Source organism: Manduca sexta, chromosome 21, assembly GCF_014839805.1.
Source record: "Manduca sexta isolate Smith_Timp_Sample1 chromosome 21, JHU_Msex_v1.0, whole genome shotgun sequence".
Taxonomy (NCBI): domain Eukaryota; kingdom Metazoa; phylum Arthropoda; class Insecta; order Lepidoptera; family Sphingidae; genus Manduca; species Manduca sexta.
This window is the reverse complement of record NC_051135.1, coordinates 8,206,373-8,228,260: the sequence shown is the minus strand read 5'-3', so window position 1 is coordinate 8,228,260 and position 21,888 is coordinate 8,206,373. Positions and strand designations below refer to the sequence as shown.

The window sequence follows — 21,888 nt, the reverse complement described above, 5'->3', positions numbered from 1 at the left end:
TGTAGAACGCGAGCCAAAATGAAATTGTTACTGTGATTAATTTATATTTTCTCTCGGAACTATTCACCTCTAGTGCAATCTTTTTGTTTTCGGACTATCTATACTATATAAAAACGCGTTTTCGTACCACCACATGTGATATGAGTGGAACGGTAATGTCGGTTTCATCATTATTACGTCTCAATGTCGATTCGCGAGAGCACCATCCGAGTGGACATTGGACCGAGTTCTTGCCCCTATATATGCCCTACACTGGCATACCAACCAAAGCCCGCGGTGACCATCAGTGCATACGGAACGGCCTCTGACCCATCTTGTACACTGAGATAGTTGCGCGGAATACTAGAGGGACACTCTAGTGTAGTCTGCTAAATTTTGAACGAGCAAAGCACCGCTCTAATGTCACCATAATTATGACGACCACACAAATTGCTTGTGTGCAATTTCGCTATGTTATTAACCAACTTTAGGGAATCCAGCCCCGGGCAAGTGTTACAATAATCCACTCAAAATTTCTTACTAAGCATCGAAGCAAATATCCTTGTACACAGCCTATTTTCAAGTTTAGCCAGGCGGTCGGTCGTGGAAAATAGCCAAAGTAGTTTCTACACCATGCATAAGAAAAATATTGTTACTTGAGCTGACCCTATACTTGAATGGAATTATTAAATAATATATTTACTGCTAAAGGTTTTGAAATAGTTTTAGAATGGGCAGCCCTGCACTGTGCGTTGATGAACACGCGGCGCTCTCGGCCGGATTTCGCTTTATATTGAGCCGAGGTAAATCCATTTGCAACGCCCTCCACCGGGGAACAATCCAACATTTTACCATAACAACACTAACATCGTTTCGACCTCAACATTTTTAATCATTGTTGAATCGCCTGATTTTGTTTCATTTTTTACCTCATACATTTATATGTTTATGTCTGTGTCACCAAAGCGCTTTAATGTCTGTGTCACAAATGCAACTAGCGCAGCGCATCTTGAGGATAATTTTATTTTACTTCTTACTAATATTATAAATGTTAGAGTTTTCAATATGTTTGGATGATTGTTAGAAGTACTTAAATGTAGAAACTCCTGAACGTATTTGGATGCAATTAGGTACATGGGTAGACCATGTCCTTGATTAACACATGGGCTACGATTTATTCCCATGGGACTTTCATTAATTTGTTCCCAAGAGAAGTACTGTAATTTTTAAACAGATTTTTTTAATAGATGGCGCTGGCGTCGTAGTATTTTAAGGACTTTTGTAGCGGGGAAAGATTTACACGCGGGCCAACATCTAATATTTATAGGTATGTCTGTGTCATTAAAACGATAGAAATGTTAGTGCATCATCATCATTCATCATCATGATTATCGAAAATAAGAAGTCTCTTACTGAAAACTCAATTTTTATAACACGAGCTGAATATCGTGCAAGTTCTTTTTAGAAATAAGAGGTTTTAATATTTTAGACAAGTTGTGTACCTATGTGATTTTTCTTATACGGGCCCGCCAAAGTGGTTCGATTGCAATCAATAAAAGTCGAGGCCAGAATATAGAGTCAATGCTGGCTCCCAGTGCTCTTGAGAGAAGAGATCATTATCGCTCACTAGTCGACACATTTTTCGTTGGCTCCTAAATAAACTAAGTATCTTATCTGAAAAAAATACGAAATTCACTTTTTTTCGTTTATTAACTTTAAATTAAATGTTAGGTAGTAAATAGTACCTTGATAACGAAACCCTAAAAAGTGAATATTACTATTTTTCCAAATACGATAGTTTACTTAAGAGCCATTGTTTTACCTGTTCAAGTGCGATATATCTATCTACACAAGCCGATGCCAAAACGCGACACTTGTGTAGGCCACTTAATCACCTTATTTGTAACGAAGGTGGCTATCCAGGCGAATACCACTTTTGAGCACAGGCCTCCTCTACTGCCGAGGGTTTAGCCTTTAATTTACCACGCTGGCCCAGTGGTTGGCAAATTTCACATACCTTCACCGTTAAAGCGAACGATAATTGATAAACAATATACACATAATGATTTCTTATATTTACGCGAATGTTAGACATTGAAATTAAACTAATTTTCCGGATTCTATCGCGGTTTTTTGTTTTTTATTTTTCTCCCGACGTTTCGAAGACTTTGCAGCCTTCATGGTCACGGGGGGGACTGAGGTGTTGTTCATCCGCAAAGTCGAAGTTACAATATCTACCTACATTTTACAATTATACAACTTTTTTAAAATTTTAGCTGTTGGTGGTCCGATCTACGCAGAATGAGCTCACAGTGAATATACATATAACTTCAAAACGTCAGAAATGTGATCCTTGAATTTTCAACCTGCGGTCATCAGCACCATGCCATTCTCAATAAAGCTTTCGTGCACTTTGGCAAACGGAAGCTGGTTGCTCGATGATGCACATCATTTCGTCACTAAGGTCCTATGGACCTTAAATGGGGAAGAGGGCTTCCATTCAATTAGGTTTGGGCTTCGCGTTTTATTTCGTTTCACGTCGGCCAATCGCAAATTTCAGCAAATCATACCTTTGAGGAATAGCTTTCATCAAGGTTGTGAGGATTGAACCCCTTATTCGCTTTCAAGCTGAGCAGAATTTGACAATTTACCCATTATTATATACTTTATAAAAACAAAAATCTAATTAAAACTCCTTTGAAAAAGTCGTCTTTATTAAACTATACAATGAAACAATACCAACAGATCAACAACGGAGTATAATAAAATTTTAATTCACAATAATAAATATTTATAAAATATACCACATGTATGTATAATATTTCTACTGTAGCGGACGCGGTTCCGACGTCTGCGGATGCGGACATTCTGACCGCCAATAAATCTGTCGCTGTTACAAAAGATATGTGTATTACATTTATATTTCCATCAAAATTAACCAAACATTATTTACAAAAGTTGTAAAGAACAACAAAAAAAATGTAGGCGGTTCACAGTACTTTCGGTCCCACAATCAACATGTCCGCATCCGCGCGGACACAAAAAGCGAACAAACATCCGCAAAACCTCATCCGTACTTAGCCATCTACACAACCTATAAAATCGCTTATGAGCCGCTATAAATTAGCCTAGTTTGTACAGCGTAAGTTATTTTTTTCCTTTTATATCAGTTTTGTCAGCACCCTGTAGGTAGTGGTGGTTGATGAAGCGAGCACCCTGTGTGAGCTGCGCGCACTCGTTGGTGAAGTGGCACGCGAACAGAAGCAGGTTCCGCGGCTGCACCTTCCACGCGAACCGCATGAACATCAGCGAGTACAGAGAGAGAGCTGGAAGGAGACACATTTTTCTTTAGGTTATTGAAATATTTGTATTAAGAAAATAACGATAGATGGGGTAAGGTGTGTGAAGTCTACCAATCCGCATTAGGCCATCATGGTAGACTAAGGCCTAATCCCTCTCAGTAGTAGAGGCCCGTGCCCAACAGTGGGCAAGTATATAATACAGGGCTGATATTATTATAATTATTATGGGGTAAGATTGTCACAACGAATCCAAAAAGGCATTAAATCTGAGGCTATGTATCAGTCATCATTAATAAAATGGCATTTTTTATTAAATTTATTTATGAAATACTATAAAATATTTATCTAATGATAAACAAATATCTAGTCAAAATATTGTGTGTTATAAGTAATTAAGGATGTCAAAAACACTTTAAAAAAGGATGCACAATAATCTCTTGGCTTTGCCCATATAAAAAAAAAACTAAATTAGCTTCTATGTTTGCTGGTAAGATGACGTAATTTTAAATCGAAATACACTCTTAAACCAACAAAAATAAATACTGTGTTAGTTGCTTAGCATGCCTATATCTCTTTATTATGTGTACATATATCACTTATCTGTTGTCAGTGCCATGAGATAAATAGGGTCAAGATCTTACCTAACACATAGATTACTTGAAATGGCAGGCAGGTTGAATATGGAATCATACATTCCGACTGTAATCTTAACACCTGATATGCTCTATGATAATTTAATACTTTGTAATGCACAATGATTTATGTGTGTATATTTTGGCAATAAACATCTGTGTTAGCGGTTCTAATAATCAGAAAACAATTTTAAAATGGGCTAAATGCGAAAATGTGTTGCAGTTCAATAACAAAAAATGTGTTGGTAGAAATGAATATCAAATGCCAATACATATTGGTAGTTTGATTGGGATATGATTAGTCCATTTGTTGCACTTGACTTGTATTAGGTTAGTGTGAACAATCTATAATAATTTGTTCATGTATATTTTTATCATACATTTTTTTCCAAAAATAAAAGAAAGTTCTATGATGGACTGCATATATTTTTTATTATATGCACTTGCTTCATTTCATTTTGTCACACTTTTCTCTTCATGATGAAAATTTTGTTATCGCTATGACCATTGGGAAGTAAGTGGAATAATTATATTGTTTTCAACAGTCTTAAGGCCTAACAAAAATACTTATGAAGTAGACACATACTATATGACAATGGAATAATTATTATTTTTATAACAATTATAAGTTTTACACACACACACACCATCACGCATTTTATCCCCGAATGGGTATGCAGAGGTGCAACCAGGGCACCCACTTTTCGCCAAGTGTATTCCGTCCCATGATGTGATAGGGGGCGAGCCTATCGCCATATCGGGCACAAATCCAGACTCTGGGCTGATACTGAGCAGAAAAACTCAATTATCACTTTGCCCGACCCGGGATTCGAACCCAGGACCTCATAGCGCTGCCGTACCGCGCATGCAGTACAACTACGCCACCGAGGCAGTCAGTCATTATAAGTTTTAGTATTTTCTTTATCGTACGACCAACCACCTTTCATAAAAGATGACAATTGCATCTTTTTATCATTACAAGTATATTGTTGATAAAACAATTGTTTGCTAAACTTAACTCAGAGTGCACTATGATAATGTCCAAGTGGATTTATGTACATTAAATATTATTTTATTTATACCTAACATAAATTTAATATTATAAATAAAAAACTTGACATAAGATTTAGATTATATTTTAGTATGTATGGTAGGCCCAGTATTTTTACTGGGGCAAATATGTAATGGAATTTTGTTTCTCTGCCATTACTGGGGTTTGATTTGTGCTTTAAAATTCTTAATGGCCATAGACAATAAAAAATAGATAAAACAAAAAAAAAGCACAACCTACCAAATGTCATTTTTCCACTAATAAAGCTAGGATCCTTCCTTGTGTCTGCAATAGCTGCTAATGGTATACCCCAATTGGCTACAGGCCCCCAGAAATGGGTGCTGAAAAAAAAATAACAAAAATATAAACAAAAGTTTAAAAAAAAAAAGGTTTTTCGGATCACTCAGAGGTCCCATATCAAGAATGTATTTCTTTACAACATGTTTAAAAATGGAATAATGTTATAGAGTTAAATTTTCCTTATATTATTATGTTTAGAAATCCACCTTCAAGATTATTTAATTTATTGTTGTTACATAGTAGAATATTTTACATAAATTGTAAGACTTACTAATGATTACACAATTTAGGACCACGTACCTCATTAAATATTCCCTAAATTCTTTGCTTTTCAGCTGCTTCAACAGGTTTCCCACTAAACCCATATTGGCTGGAAAAAAAATTAAAATAATTTAGCTTATATTCCAGAACGAGGTTATGGGCTTTTCACTATTGTATATATTCATAAATAAATGTTCGCGAGCGAGTTATGGTAATTATCATTTGAATTGGTTCAATGTTGTATGTTGTCGTAATATATGGTCAAGGTTAGTCATTAACATTACAATTATTTTATTTTATTTGTGAATGAAATACACAAAACTATAAATGAAACACTTACTTATAAACTATGGGGCGCTAATTAAAATTAAATTATATTTTTACAACTTTTCGTAAAGTCGTCCTTTGCAACTTTTTCTATCGCAATGTCACTGTCACTGATAAAAAAATAATGGCGATAAGCCTACGTTCCACATAAATATCACGATTCATACAGTTAGGCAAGAATTGCTGTGTAAATTTTGTACAGATAATACACTAAAATACTATGTGTCGAAAGCTATTTATCACGATTAGTTTAATGGTAAACAGTAAACAATATGTTTTTAAATTTATAAAATGCTAAAGTTTTACATGTCACCTTTTTAACCGACTATGTGAATCGGACTTAAAATCGTTCAGAAATGTGTAAATTAATTGTAGTACATACACATTATAAATATTATCTTATCCTTTCATACTTCCCACATAATACCTACGTAAACAATGTATTCACGTTTGAAATTCAACCTTAACTCTGTATTTTTTTTTTTTTTTTTTGTAAATAAAACATGTCTAATAATGAATCTTTTTGAAAAGCCTGTACTTTGCACAATTTATGAACGAAGCTGAACGTCGCAGGCCTGTAGCGGCAATTTCAAAAAGTTCCGCAAGCAAATCTTTTATCTATTTAGTTTTTTTATGACGATTTTTTGACAAAACGCATGATGACACGTTGTTTAATATTGACATCATTCATCCAAACCGGAAAATCATTCCAACAACCATACAAAAAACAATAAAACGAAAAATGTAGGGCTTTCATAATGCAGTTTGAATTATGGGCTTACTCCGCATGCTGGTGGTATCCTACATGCTCATATACATCACAATATATTTTGGTTTGGTTGGAAGTTTGATTTATGTACGGAGTATATTTTTAGACCCCAAGTACGTAGAATCAAGGTATTAAATTCCTTTTTAGTGACTTTATTTCTTTCATTTCGTGTCACGGTATTTAGCTGATAGATGTCCAAGATTTTTTTATTTAGTCATTATTCATTATTGATTAGTCATTAGTCGCCTTAACGACGTGATGATTTCTTGTGTTTACAGTTTACGCAAGTGTTAGACATCGAAATAGAATTTTTTTTCGGTTTATACCGCGGTTATATACAAAAATATTTTTTAAACAATATCGGATAATACAGGTAGATTGTAGTTAAATGACTTTCCGTACGGCCAACACCTTAGTCTTCGAAAAGTCAGTAGAAAATCATAATATAAAAAATCGCGATAAAATCCGAAATTTTATTTGGACGTCTTAACGACATTCCGTGTATTCCAATAGTACCTACCTACACTATGTAACCATAGCCTAATTCACTTTATGTACGTTTAGTACAATGTGATAAAGTAATTCATCATGTTTAGATAATAATTATCATTTACTGCAGTTGTTAATATCACTTGGATTATCTGAGATAATAGCGACTATTAACAGTAACTCAGAGCATGTAATGTACTTTGAAATTGCAGATATACCAAGCTAAGAAGAAATAATATTTCTTACTCTATCCAAGAATAAGCTTGTAGTATTTGCTATTTCTTTAATTAGTTAACAAAACGTCTGAGTCAAGACCAAGTCAGGTTTTTCTATTTAGAAACACAAATTTGATCTACAATCTGTTTAAAAAAATAGGTTACAAAAAAATTAGACAATATGCAGTATAAAAATTTAATCCATTATTCTTCTATACTACAGTCAATATATTTGAGTTATTCTAAAACACCTCATTCTTTTACAGTATATCAGAAGAGCTGTATTCACAACAACGATAATAAAACAACTTATAATTATAAAAGTATATTAAGACACTACTGGGACGGTTCAAACAGTACAAGATTGAAATACGAGGTAACAAAACAACTTAAAAACATGACAGTCACACTGACCGAAGCGAAATCAAAGGATTTCCTATACTTTATAAAGATATGAGATTGCTTTTTTAGTTACTTAGATTTTAACTATTGTATAAAATATGGGATCAATTTTAGATACAAAGAATAAAATATTTATGCTTGATAATTTTAAATTAAACAATTAATAAAATTGAAACTTCTTGGATGTACTTAAAAATGGATGTTTAAAAAAAATATATGAAAGTGTTTCTATTACAAAATATCGACAAACATACAATAAACAGTTTCAAGGAATGAAATAATGGTGTAAACAAAAATATATCTTACATTTATAAAAAAAAAAACTTATATGAAAAATACATAGTATGATATATATTTGCTTTTTATTTCAAACCAAAATATAGGTATTTTAGGTTCATGAAATTGCACTTTCTTGAAAGAAGTTTGTGTAATAAACTGGAATGCTTAATGGGTATAAAAATAACAAGGATATCAAAAAAAAAAACAACTTTTAAGAGATTCACTGTAAAAACTATTACTACTTTAGTACTCAAAACAAATGCAAAAGTTTTCACTTTTCAATCACATTTTAAATATTAAAAAGTAGCATAAATTTTATATAAAAGTACAGTAAATTAAATCTTTGAATACATATAACCTTAATGTGAGATTCGCAACCTTTTCTTTTGTGTTACATAAGCATAATTAAAATCCTACCTAATAACAAAACATGTTTAGTTATTTTTTTACAACCAGTTTCAATAAACAGTTCCAATCTCAGTCTTCAATCCATTGACGTATATTCTATAGACACGGATGTCCATATAAACTATTTGTTCAAAATGGCAACCAAAATATCAGTTATTAAACCTATTATCCACTGAACAACAAATAATTTTACTCATTCCACTAATATTTTTTATTCACAGGTTTACACTTAGACTCGAGTTCTTATATTATGAGCGCCACTCCGTACATAACCACACGCCGTCAATGTTGCAATCATACTAGTCAGGTGTACGGATTTCAGTACAGTTAAGTCGAACAAAATGAGTGTACAGAAAGTCAGATCTAGTACATAGTACATATATATCGATGATTTATTTCAATTACTAAATTGAACCAATCAAAACAACTCATTTCTAAGCATGTCAAAAAAACTTTGTTCTGATTAGTCCATTTATGAGGTAGATCAAAAAAAGGATTGGGATCGTTTTTTGAAAATGGCGGTTAGTCGGCTATCTCTTGACAATTCTAAGCCGGAATTTCATCCTTTGAATATTTAGCTCTTATATTTTTAAGGCTACACACTAACACTTGATGTTTTGTTTGTCTTGTAAATTAATGATACTGATCACTATTTCAAATAATATATGCTAACTTAGTCTAACATCATAAGTTGTATAAAATCACACATTTTATTTAAGTAGATAATAAAATAATGAGAAATACACATATTTTAAGTTGATTAAATGAAGGAAACATTTTGTACGACTTTTGAATATAATAATACAAGCTCAAACGGAGCATTGGACCAAAACATACATAGTCAAAGGAGATTTAAAAATAACATTCTGAAATTCATGTGTAATTATTTCTTTAAAATGTATTTTAAATTAATGCAAAAGACTATACACTATAATATATATCATAAATCTTGTTTTCAACCACAAACTGTTGCGCACTGATGCATTTGGTCAACATATTTTTCAAAAACACCTGTCTTGTACATATCTTCCAAAAAATTATGTAAAGAAAATCTTAAAACTTATAATACCAGTCTGAAGATGGACGGAAGCATCTTTACATCTATATCGATGGGTTGACACCTTTATAGGTATCTTACAGAATAAAGGAAAAATATATATAGCTGCTAACATATTACAGAATGGTTCTGAGATTTAAGATATTTACATGTGATTTGTATAAAATCTTTGTTTCTGAGTAGCGTCAAACTTGAACGCTTAGCACAGTCGAGAATCGTATAATATAGCTACATCTAAAATTCTTTACGCATAGGTACTTTAGAGGCATGATACCTCAAACTAATAACTGAGAAAACAAAACTGCAGTTTTGCGAATATAGTTTTACAAATTACCAGTGGACTTTTGTTAGAAGTTCTGTTAAGGCAAGTTTACCGCCGTTTCCAATAAATAATCCGAATCTTATTTTTCGATCGATCGCAAATATTGACCAATCAAAGCAAAGTAATTTTGACATGCTCACAAAAAAGAAGGTTAAGAATGGTTGGTTAAATTTCTAGATCAGATCAAAGATTATGATAGGGATAGTTTATTGAAAACGGCCGTAATTCTAAAATCTAGCGTGGTTAAGAAACGTGCCGATTACTACCACACTACGTTAGCTTTAAGCCTATTTTCAAGTTTCTTTTTAAATCTTTTGAAATAAAAATACTGTAAAATGACAGCGATCGACAGGAATTATCGCTCGCTTCGGCAAAGCCATATCAGACATTTTTTATTGCATGTACTTACCCCGTTAGTTACAATTTTACAATAATATTTTGGGTAATATAGCTCTAACAAAAATAATAAAAAATGCATTCAACATTTTACACTGTTTAAGTCTACTTCAAAATTATCTACAATATGGTCTCTTGTAATCTTACATTTTAATGTAATAATGAAGTTCCTAATTATTAAAGTACAAAAATGGAAATAATATCATTGTCAGTCACATGTTTAAGTAGAGATATGTCTTACTTGATATATTTCGTTACATATTATACAGCTGATGAAAAAAAAATACAATATTTAAAACAGGTTTTTTTATGCTTTAATCTTTTTAGTGAATAATATGCATAAAAAAAATCTAGACCGTTTCCTTACTACTCTGTTTCAATGCAAATTTATAGGTTTCTCCGACGCCCCGTCTAATGGTCGTCTGCTGTGTTTACTACATAAGTATAGAGTCCTGTTATATACTTCTTAAACCTTCTCGACTACAAAGAGGTAAGACTAATTGTCTTATAATGAAAATAAAACATAACTACATACCCGATTCAAATAATGCTCACAATTTTTCACATCAACCTGTATAACAATATAACAATGAAATTCGAAACCTCTTACCTGAGCTTAAATATAACCATTAGAAGGCACATTAGTACAAGGAAACTGCTCTGTAGTGCCGCGGCGCCCGCCAACCTGCATTTAAACATGTCTATGCGTGTCTGTTTGTCCGCTATTATGTTTTGGAACTCTGCTTCGACGATCTGCCCGTCGTAGTACGTGATGGGGTCTTCGAACGGGTACTCGTACCCTTGGAGACATTCGCACTTGTACCCGCCCGCTTCGAAACCTCTTCCCAGGATCGGTACGCACTGAATAATGATATTTAATAATTATATATTATTATAAATGGAGTTGGGCAGGCCATATAGTTAGAAGCAGCGATGACAGGTGGAGTAAAGCGCTGACTGAGTGGTGACCAAGGCAAAGCAAGCGTAGCGTGGGCCGTCCAGCGGCGACATGGGTGGACGATATTGTAAGAATCGCGGGTCGAACCTGGATGCGATTGGCTCGGGAACGAAAAAGGTAGCATGATGTGAGAGAGGCCTATACCCAGCGGTGGGACTCTACAGGTTGTGGATGATGATGAATTTCAATATTATTCATAAAAAAAATATAATTATTTTTGAATTCATCAGACATCATTAATGTTTAAGTAGATACTGAAAATTGGCTCTAATACTTGATCGTAAATATAGTGTAGATAAAACGAAATGTAAAAAGCTCTACATCTATGTAAGCTGAATGTTTCGACGAACGGCCGACGACGATCGGTGGTTTAAAATAAAAAGACAGCAAGATGGCGAGGCTCGGCAAAGCCGCGCAATGTGTAAAGTGTACAGCACCATATAATTTACTAATGCGTTAAAAGAGTTTACCCTGTTACCCGATCCTACATTTATACCACAATATTTATTTAACATTGCACTTTTTTTATTAATTCATATAATATCCATAATGGTAATAAATATCCATAATTAGTATAATATTGAGTATGATTAATTGATTAATACGATTACAATAAAAAAGTTACAAAGAAAATCGAGTGCAACTCACGTAAGAAGACCTCCTGTCACATTTGTCAGTGCCTTTGAAGGCGTTCGGCACGTAGTACTTGTCTGGACATTGGTTGATGTCCAACGACATTAGGGACATCGTGACTGCGACCACGCCCCTAAAACATATAATTGTGTGATTCTATCCGATAGAACCTATCCAGTTCGAAGGACCCAAAGTGTGGCTCGAAGGACCAATAATGTGAACTCAATTTATTTCAAATTTTAAAAGTTCGTCTAGGCCTTAATAATGGAATGAAACACGAAATTCATACATTTTCAACTTTTGCTTGCGGTTCCTTTTAAGTAAGCATGTCTGTGATGTTTGTTGCTACAAAACTGGTACTAAATAAAGAACTATGTATCTAGCTACCTCCTCCCGTGTCAAAATGTTTTCACTGAATAAAATTCCCCTCAGAAACATGTATTTATCCATGACAAAAGTAATCCATGTCACTGGTAGCGTGTCGTATAGATCCCAGACTGCGTAAAAAAAACAAATTGACATTTTATACTACTAAATATTTCATTAGTATGAATACTCACTTGAACTCCAACTTGACTTTGACGTTATCCCATCCGAAGAAAGGCGAGACGTATGTAATGACCCATTGTTTGAGATGTCCATTGCAATCGTAGTACGGCTGTGTCCAATGGCCGTGCTTTAAGTTCGCCGCGCGGTAGAACGTCGGGTATTTCTCGTTCTTCTTCAAATATTTACCCATTTCGTCATCACGCAACTTCATCTCGAGATTGAATCGCTCCAGAGCGTCGAAATTCGTCAACCAACGTTGTTTCAGAAATTGGAACCATGGTTTACTTGTGTATATTTCATCTGGAAGTGTATGGTCTGATAAATAATTTTTATTCGCCCAAACCACATAGGTTGCCAAGAAAAATATACCAGTAATATCGCATTCCTAATTATAAGAATAGAATAGGTACAGAAACATGGTTTCAGTTTCCACAGTCGCTGACATCCATTGTTCATAAACATCTACAACTCCAGAAAAATTGAAAATCAAAAGGCAAAAGATAAAACTTAAGGCGATACCTCAAGGTCCATTTTCATACATTTTGTTTCACCTTTAAGGCGAAACCTCAAGGTCCATTTTCATACATTTTGTTTCACCTTTAAGGCGAAACCTCAAGGTCCATTTTCATACATTTTGTTTCACCTTTAATCTGGGTAACTAAACAAGTATTGGCAAGTAAAGAATTTAAAATTTAGTATGACGAAATTTTAAAGGCAGAAATATCCATGATTATTAATTATTATTACGTTTTTCTTTCAACTGCGAGAACTAATCACTAACTAGACGTGAATTTAAATTCTTTACTTGCCAATACTTGTTTAGTTACCCAGATTAAAGGTGAAACAAAATGTATGAAAATGGACCTTGAGTTATCGCCTTAAACAGTTTTGTTTAACGTTACCTGTATTATTGAGTCGAGCTAAATCTTCCACTTTGAACTTCCTAGTATTAAGTTCGGTCTTGTAAGCGAAGGGAGCGAAGAACGTCCGGTTTGTAAACTTGTTTCTGTCCCAATATGTACCTTGAAAAAAACATTATTAAAAGTAACCATAACAGGCATCATAGTGAACTATTCTACAATGAACTGGTCGTTACGAATAAATTCGCAAACAAATGTTTGTTAAATAGAAACAGTATCGGAAGAGGCTAAGAGTTTATTAAAAAAATATTTTGATTTTATAAAAAAATAGTAGACATGCATAAAAGTGGACGTACGGAGCGACATAGTCGTGAAATAACGACCAAGCTCCTTAAATAAAGATTAAAAAAGAAAAAACAGTATACTATATCCAGATAATGAAAATATCCAACCAGTTATATTTGAGTTGAGCAATCCTTACCTGCCGACCAGATCTTAGAGTCTCCCAGTATGATGGCCAAAGTCTCCCCAATCATTTGATCCTCTGTCAGGGGCTTGTCCGCAACACGATTACCGCTGAACACTTCTTGAGGATCCGAAACCTGAATAAACAAAATTTCATATTGTAAGATAAGTAGAAGGTCAAGAATATTGACATAAGCGTCTCATTATGTTTGAGTCTTTCTTAGAAACATTGACGTATATTCTATAGACACGAACATCCAAATAAACTATTTGTCAAAATCTAAACTCAAATGGCATCCAAAAAGTCACTGTTATAACCTATTTATTCACTTGAACAAAAATAATTTTACTTATGTAACTAATATTTTTTATCTAAACCCAAGTATACACTTAGACTCGAGTACTTATATCATGAACACCACTGTGTACACAACCACGAGCTGTCAATATTGACCATACTAGTCAGTTTGAATGGATTGCAGTTCAATTCAGTTGAACATAGTGAATTTTCAGAATGCCTAATCTATTACATAGTACATATATATTGATGCTTAGAAAACTATACACACACTGTTTACAATGGATCCTCATGTAGGATGTAATACTCAAAATCTGGTTTGAAATGTCATTTATCATACTGTTTTTGGGATATGGTATTAAAAACTATGGGTACCTGTAAGAATGCACTGATGAAGTTGGCAAGACGCACAGCCATCTTAGCTTGGTTCTCAAACTGTTCCTCGGCGCCGAAAGCAATGTCTCCGTTCAGGAATAGATCGGTCGGATTATACCTGATGGTAACAAAAAACGAAATTCAATGTATTTATTTGTCGTACCTATTCATGCCGATTGTTAAATTTTTTTAAATGTTTTTATTAAAAAAAAATCCTCTGTTTGCATCTTTATGTGTTTATATATTTTATCAATGTCACTTTACATCCATTAGGATTACCAAACAAAATTCCTATTTAGCTAACGTATCAATTTACGGCAATTATAAGAGACTCGAAAGGTTGAAGATACCAGGCCACGAGGAAGAGCGCCTATGAAGCGGACTGACCAGATAAAAGCGGCAGTAAATGTCTCATCATCACTACATGGATGCACGGAGGCTGCCATCAGAGAAGAGTGACAGTACGTTCTGAAGCTTGCCAACAACAACTGAAATGACCACGACCACTGTCAAGAGTGATACCAACAAGAAAGAAGAATAAGAGACTAACTTGGAACAGTTACTCGGCTGCACCCCGCGTATGAAGTTGAGCACCTCGTAGACGTTGACCCGCTCGGTGTGCAGCGCGTCGGGGCCGGCCGTCGCGTTCACGTACTCGTAGTAGCGGTCGCGGTAGATGGCGCGCAGGAACGGGTGCGCGCGCTCCCACTTCACGGGGAGGCGCTGGATCCCTAGGGGGGGAAACGGGGATTAGGGAACTGTCACAAATAATTTTATATTCATTCATGAATCTATAAAACTGACCTGAGTAAAATTAAATTATGAATTTATATGACGGGTTTTAATATTTAAAAGAAAATGTATCAAAATATTATAATTTATATAAATTTATTATTTGACATTGTTATACGAACTAGGATTTATAAAAATATTCATTGTAAAAAGCGGCAAAATGAAATTGCTGCATATGTCCATAAGAACAAACCTACTTTACATTGGTATGTATAAACTCACAAGAATTACATAATGAACAAATTTATAATAATAAAATACAAAGCAACAAAACATGTACTCACATCCAATCTTCTTACAGTCGAAGTTGTTATAGTACTGGTCGGCGGTGGCGCGCTCGATGATCTCGCCGAGGTAGGGGCGGCGCACGATGTTCGGCAGCCGGTAGCCGGGGCTGCAGCGGCACTGGTACCCGCCGCGGCGGAACCCCCAGCCGTGGAGCGGCTCGCACTGGGAAATAAAGTTATCAAATTTTCTCAGCCTGACCAACACAATAAAGTGCCACTCAGAAATTTTATGGTTTTGAATGGTGTTGCTACAGTTTCTGAACTGTAGTAATGATTATTACCTTACAAAAGCTTACTTATCCTTTTGTCGGGTATAAAAAAAAAATTGATGGCTTCGAAATTAAATGAAGACAAATTAAACTGTACCGTCAGTTCGGCAAGCAGTTTTCATAAGAGAAGAATGGGCATGAAACCAGTGTTGCTTTTTTCAAAATCAGTTGACAAGTAAAAAGTAGGTTCAGTACCTGTATAACATAAACAAAAATATTTAATTATTTTTTATACTTTGCTGCATGGTTGATTGGTACATTGTAGCTTTTACTCATGGTCGACTCAATATATCTAAATTCTTTTACTAAAGAAAGCTATGCTGTCCCTGGGTAAAAAAAACTATGTATTTAAATAAGTAAAGCTCTTACTTCTGTAGTCTCTTTACATCTGGCTGTAGATGCAAATCTGTTGGGTGGAACATTCCCGTCACTCAGTGGACACTGATTTATATCTATTCTGTCATAATCCATTTCCATGACCACTGCAGCTGTGTACCTGAAATCATTTATTGTATCCATAATTAACATATCACAGTGTGACGAAAAACAAACTAAATCACACATAGCATGTTGACCCCCAAGGGGTAAGCAGAGTTTCAAACAGTACTCCCTTTTCACCAAATATATTAAATTAATCATAGAACAAGTTTTGCAGATAACAGTATGTTTTGAAATGTGAATAATTACATAAATCACAACATGGAAATCATGAACACACATCCTTATCAAGTCATTATAGCTTGTTAAGAAACAGTTTCGTTTTTTTTCGTTGGTACGTGGATTGGAATGTAAAAGTAAAAAGGATTGTAAACATTTGTAAAAATTGAGCCTAGAAAGGTCAATATTATCTCAACATGCATACAACTTACGTGGGATACTCAATGTGTCTGAACTGCGTATGCCGAGGGAATATGTCAGCCACAGGGGATACAGCTGCCACAAGCCATTTACCAAGCCTTCCACAGTCATAATAGGGTCGAGTCCAGTTCACTGGTCCAGGAGACTGAAAAAAATCGTACACTAATCAAGTTCATAATTTGCTCAGTTTTGGTGCAGTGGCGAATTAGTCAATAGGGCGTATAGGATATAACCTAAGGGCTGGCATATTTTAAATAGAAACAGCAGAGTTGCAAATGAGAACATCTTTCATTTTATTTCACAAAATAAGCACCCAGAAGTAGGTCATGCATTGTAACAGAAACTCAGTGGCCTCTTAAGGGAAACATAATTACAATGCTCTTTAAGAGTAATAGTGTCATCAGATGCATTTAAACCTCAAATTTGTCATAAACATTGTAATTATAGAAACATTGTAGTTGCAGAATTGGATTTACCATCAAACCATATTCATACTGTAGTACATACTTGAATATGCATTATGTAGAATACAAAGACATGTTGACGCAGTGCATCATAACATTATTATCTCTATGGACTAGGCTTCATTATTCTTTCATACATAAATTTTACACAGAAAAAGAAAAATAATTCATAATTACTAGTTTGATGCATAGAATGGTGGAATCACTTAAATATTTTGAGAAAAAAAATAAGTAAACACTCAACCCATCGAAAAACCGTTCCAAGATTATCACCTTATTCAATTTCAAAGGATGTGAATACCAACCTCATCATTACCAGGAGGTCCGTGGAACGTAAATGTCTCATTGGTGTTATTTGCATATCTAATTGTAACTTGATAGGTAGTCTTAGTGTCATGTCGTCTCTCCACCCTGTCTGGCAACCAAAGCTTGTACCACTCATTAGTGCGGTAAAACTCTGATGTGTAATCTTTAGACAAGCTACTAGGATCAAAAGCACCCAAATCTTCCACATAAAAAGTATTCAACGTAGATATCTTTTGTAAATGGACGGGATCGTTGAAATCATCAGCTCTGAATGCTCTCGGTGCGAACCTAGGTAATGTCTTGTTGAAGAAACCTCTGTATGAAGATGTGTACGACATATTCGGTGAGAAATATATAGAACTAGCGTTTATGTACGGATTGGCGGAAACGTCAGCAACGGACGACAAGAAGTAATACATCATGCCTGGATCGTAGGTATCGTTAATCGCTGGCCGTATAAACCTCGACTGAAGGATATAACTCCAGAAGAACGCCCTGTTCATAGCCATATTGTGTAGGTGTAGCATCGCGGTTCGGTTCGGAAACACCGGGTTTACGTTGATGTCTTTCACGTCTGGATGGTGCGAAACCGAATCTTCGGGTAAGTATAAGTCATCAAGATGGCTGATATAACAGTTTTCGGCATTAATCTTGTCCATTTTCCCCCGTACTTCGTCGAATGCATCACGTATTTGCCACTCGTACTGGCCGGCCACACCCCACAATAATGCGCACACCGATATTAACAATAAACTACAGTTTATTGTATCCATTTTGATTGCTTTTAACTCGCAACGATCGAAAGTATGAGCACAAATTATGACTTAATTCATTTTATAGAAAAATATTGAAAATGTTTTACGGAAATCTTATTCACTTGACAGCTTTGTTTTGTTTGATTCAGTCAAATACCGTAATACGTTACAATGAATGGGTTAGTTTATTAAGGTACATATACATGTACCGCGAAATCAGACGATAAAGTTGATTGTTTTTTTTTACTTTTCGATACTAGGTACGCCGTGTTACAAGTTAGGTATTCTAATTTTTATGATGTTTTATGGCGTCGTGATTTATTTTCTACTGCAATTGCTGCATTGCTGTATGTACTCATACAGCAATGAATAAATATAGAAATATGAACAGGATATTCTATTGCAGTTGTAACGGAGTGGTGTAATAAAAAGGAATAGCGCATAACTAATGTAATAAAAAAGAAATTATAAATAATATAAGGTTTAAAAAACAACTATGTGTTTCTTTAGGCTTCGTGAATTAATAATAATAAATCTCGATAATAATGTTGTGTCGCGGTCGTCACAAACGTTTGATTTTTTCTAAAATGTAAATGGCCCTTAGTAGTGTCAGAGACAATTTACGTCTTAACAGTTTGAAAACGGTTATTACTATGTTTTTATTGATTTATGGAATAATGAATTTTAAATTACCCAATATGTTCTCATAAATTTCATGATTAAATGATATTATTTTTAAGGTTCTATTTTAGGTATAATTTCAAGCTCTCCATTTGATACCGCAAGGTTCTATTTACTTATATAAGTAGGCGTTACGATTTCTTGCGGCCAACTGTCAAATTGTTATTGTCCATGGATAACCTCTGAAAAGGTTTTAAAAATATTTTCAATGTATTGATAAATAAAGATCAATTAATCTGTTTTTGAATAAAGATTAAGTTATAATGGCAAGTACATTATTTCGTGAGTATCATTTTGCTGGACATAGTTGCTTATTTCGAGTATGTTACAGTTTTGTTACAAACACTATTTAATTTCAGGTTGTATTTTAAATAACGCTGTATCAGTTTATAAAACCAATACGACAAACTTGGTAAGTTAATTTTAAGCCTATACTGATACAAATTCACTGCCCTTGCATTTGTTTATATTAAAAATGATCTCTTCATTCAGCGAACAATTCATACGAACACTGCATACTATGCGGCTCGTAAAGGAACCAGAGCAAAGGCACGCGCGAAGAAAGTTAAAGTGGAAGTGACTAAAGTGGGCTTCATACCCCACAACCAGAGGGGAAGGAAGTATGTATTAACATAGCATATCCTAGATCTGTAGTGGATCATTGCTTTTCAGAATACATTTTATTTGTGACACAGTCTATCAAACTTTTTGTTATTTTGAAAATTTCTAAGTAAACATTTTACACAAAACCTATCTAAAAATACTGTGGTGAAGGGAAATTAATCATAGACAGTTAATATTGAAGTTATGACCGCAAGAAAGGTCATTTAAAAATATATTAAATCACTTTCTCCAAAAATTCAAATTTCTCAAATTAATATTCTATTGCTATTGATTTTCCATCAACTGAAAAATATATGATTTTACTTATAATTACAATTTCAGAGAAGTAACACAAGTAAGGGACAGGCATGCAGATGATAGCTACAAACCATTGCCTGTTGATGATGTGTACCTGCTCAAGTACTATAGATGGGTGGTGTACACTGTGGAGGATGCCGTGAAGGCTCACCAAGAGACACACCACCCCACCATGTTCAATGTGCCTGATGCATTGGTTTACGCGAAGATTGAGTTCAACATGGAGGCTGCTAAAAAGGTATGATGAAACTATATGTAAAGGAAGTTGTTGGATTTTTGTTCATTGGAATGGTCCATACAAATCCAAGAGTGACTAATACAGCAGCACCGCTGCTGCTACGTTGCCATGTGTAAATTCCCTTATAGAATAATAATTCGGACACTTGAAACACTTAATGATGTAATAATTGTCCTAGACCTACAAAACCTATATCAAATGACACAGAAAAATATGGCAATTCTAAATATTTATGGAATACATTTTCAGTATATTTGTCCCTAGATATCATTGCCTTTGAAGCGTCGATTTGCATATGAAAAATATATGGGTTTCAAAACAAATACCTTTCTTTTCATTTTACAATAATTTACTTTACAATAAATAAAAGACTTGGCTAGTCTTTGCCTTCCACAATAAATATGAAAGATCTGAACTTACTAATTATTTTTATATTTTGCAGAATAGATACATAGACGGATTTGTGAAGTTGTCTCTCCTGCCACATCCCTTCCCACGTGACGAGGAGCGTACCATCCTTGTGTTTTGCAAAAACCCTGACTTGGCTAGAGACACTGTTGCTGCCGGTGCCACAATGGCTGGTGGTGGTGAGATAATAAAAAAAATTCAGGTAATATATAAATAAAAATCCTTTTTAAGCATTTCAGAGGATGAAAATATTAGGGAACTGACAGAAAAAATAACACTGGATTTTAAAATGGGTTATTTACAAGAATTAAATATATTTCTATTTGATTAATTTTTTACATTTTTTGGCGGACTATTGTATGACTGCAGGAGTTACATTACAATTTTCAAACCATAGATAAATTACAATTTTATTCAAATAAATTAATTTGTTATTTCAGGACGGTCAAATCAAGCTAAGTGATTATGATTACATAGTGGCACATCCAAACATTCTCACTGAGCTGGTGCCAATCCGTGGTCTCATGAAGAAGAGATTCCCTAATGTACGCAGTGGCACCCTGGATCCGAACCTCACGGAGCTGGTAAAGAAGTTTGCTGGTGGTATACAGTACCGTTTGATGAAGGATGAAGTACAACCAAATTACGGATGCATTGAAGTGCCTATTGGAAGGGTGAGATTATAATATATTACTATTAAGATATAAAGCTAAAGATTTTCTTTGTTTTATCAATCTTCTATATTAAATAAATTATTTTACTACTAGGATGCTATTTTATCTGTGAATGTTATATTCTGTAGATAGACTTTAATTCTGTCTTACTGTGACAAGAACTCGTTCTTTATAAATAAAAACAATATATTTTGGTTCCATACCTTCATCTGTAATATGATTATAATTCACACAATCATTTAGCTTTATGATAGAGTTTTCACTATCTAATATTTCACCTACAAAATGCAATATCCACGTTTTCAGAAATAATTAAAATCTGATTTCAGCTAAATATGGAGCCAAAACAAATTGCTGATAATGTTGATGTTCTGTTAAAAGATATGCAGTTAATGCGCCCAAGAAGAGATGGTCTATTCATAACAAGGTATAATAATTTATTAAAGACGTTTTATTGTATCATTATGTTGTCCAACTGCTTTATTTCCAAACTGACAAAATTTCAATATAAATTTTGCAGGTGCCTGATCAAAAGCCCACCATCTAAGGAAATTTTTAAAATTGATCCCTTTGTATATGTGGATCGTGAATTATCAAAGGAGGTTCAAGAAGATAGTGACGACGAAGACGAACCCGCCGCAGCTGCTTCAAAGGCTTAGATATTTGTTATAGGACCTATAGATAGTAGTTTTATGTGTAATATATAAATTATAATCAAAATTATTTATTTTTATTTAACCTATTTCCTATTCTCCAATTCTTTAAATAATTATGAACGATTCCGTAGTATTGTATATAAGAACGTATCCAAGAAGTTGGCACATATGAAGTCACCGAGTAACGTCAAACCAAAGTGCGTTCTGAATCAGATTTTTATACTTTAATCCAATAAGATTTTTTGATGAGTA

The 21,888-nt window shown here is 34.2% G+C and overlaps 3 protein-coding genes and 1 long non-coding RNA gene across 4 annotated transcripts; 2 read left to right on the top strand and 2 right to left on the bottom strand.

The window, feature by feature from the left end:
• Window positions 1-2,665: 2,665 nt before the first annotated feature.
• Window positions 2,666-6,197, bottom strand: LOC115451318 (mitochondrial pyruvate carrier 1). The gene is made up of 4 exons (XM_030179605.2): window positions 5,866-6,197; window positions 5,565-5,634; window positions 5,205-5,305; window positions 2,666-3,305 (listed from the first exon to the last, which is right to left on the bottom strand). The coding sequence occupies exons 2-4, from the start codon at window positions 5,627-5,629 to the stop codon at window positions 3,127-3,129; spliced, it is 345 nt and encodes a 114-aa protein (XP_030035465.1). The 5' UTR covers window positions 5,630-5,634; window positions 5,866-6,197; the 3' UTR covers window positions 2,666-3,126.
• Window positions 6,198-6,482: 285 nt separating this feature from the next.
• LOC115451321 lies at window positions 6,483-8,079 on the top strand. The gene is made up of 2 exons (XR_003939359.2): window positions 6,483-6,749; window positions 7,592-8,079. It is a non-coding gene; the product is annotated as an uncharacterized LOC115451321 (long non-coding RNA).
• Window positions 7,508-18,260, bottom strand: LOC115451319. Its single transcript, XM_030179606.2, has 11 exons — window positions 17,303-18,260; window positions 16,545-16,678; window positions 16,045-16,171; window positions 15,404-15,569; window positions 14,878-15,058; window positions 14,328-14,445; window positions 13,671-13,791; window positions 13,232-13,351; window positions 12,341-12,629; window positions 11,796-11,913; window positions 7,508-11,050 (listed from the first exon to the last, which is right to left on the bottom strand). Exons 1-11 carry the CDS (start codon window positions 18,074-18,076, stop codon window positions 10,796-10,798), a joined length of 2,403 nt encoding a protein of 800 aa, XP_030035466.2. The 5' UTR covers window positions 18,077-18,260; the 3' UTR covers window positions 7,508-10,795.
• A 594-nt stretch (window positions 18,261-18,854) lies between these two features.
• Window positions 18,855-21,700, top strand: LOC115451322 (50S ribosomal protein L1). The gene is made up of 8 exons (XM_030179607.2): window positions 18,855-19,021; window positions 19,099-19,151; window positions 19,232-19,359; window positions 19,685-19,898; window positions 20,341-20,508; window positions 20,747-20,980; window positions 21,310-21,407; window positions 21,501-21,700. Exons 1-8 carry the CDS (start codon window positions 19,003-19,005, stop codon window positions 21,637-21,639), a joined length of 1,053 nt encoding a protein of 350 aa, XP_030035467.2. The 5' UTR covers window positions 18,855-19,002; the 3' UTR covers window positions 21,640-21,700.
• The last annotated feature ends 188 nt before the right edge of the window (window positions 21,701-21,888 follow it).

Bases quoted from the DNA above. Each gene is read 5' to 3' on its own strand.
- LOC115451318 (XM_030179605.2), bottom strand. From the start codon at position 5,629: ATGGGTTTAGTGGGAAACCTGTTGAAGCAGCTGAAAAGCAAAGAATTT. The intron at 5,306-5,564 runs GTACGTGGTCCT...TTTTTTTTTCAG, and splicing joins TTTAGGGAATATTTAATGAG to CACCCATTTCTGGGGGCCTG. The intron at 3,306-5,204 runs GTAGGTTGTGCT...GTCTCCTTCCAG, and splicing joins TAGTGGAAAAATGACATTTG to CTCTCTCTCTGTACTCGCTG.
- LOC115451319 (XM_030179606.2), bottom strand. From the start codon at position 18,076: ATGGATACAATAAACTGTAGTTTATTGTTAATATCGGTGTGCGCATTA. The intron at 16,172-16,544 runs GTAAGTTGTATG...AAATGATTTCAG, and splicing joins AGACACATTGAGTATCCCAC to GTACACAGCTGCAGTGGTCA. The intron at 11,051-11,795 runs GTGAGTTGCACT...ATCATTATTCAG, and splicing joins GTGACAGGAGGTCTTCTTAC to TGCGTACCGATCCTGGGAAG.
- LOC115451322 (XM_030179607.2), top strand. The intron at 19,899-20,340 runs GTATGATGAAAC...TATATTTTGCAG, and splicing joins ACATGGAGGCTGCTAAAAAG to AATAGATACATAGACGGATT. The intron at 20,981-21,309 runs GTGAGATTATAA...ATCTGATTTCAG, and splicing joins TTGAAGTGCCTATTGGAAGG to CTAAATATGGAGCCAAAACA.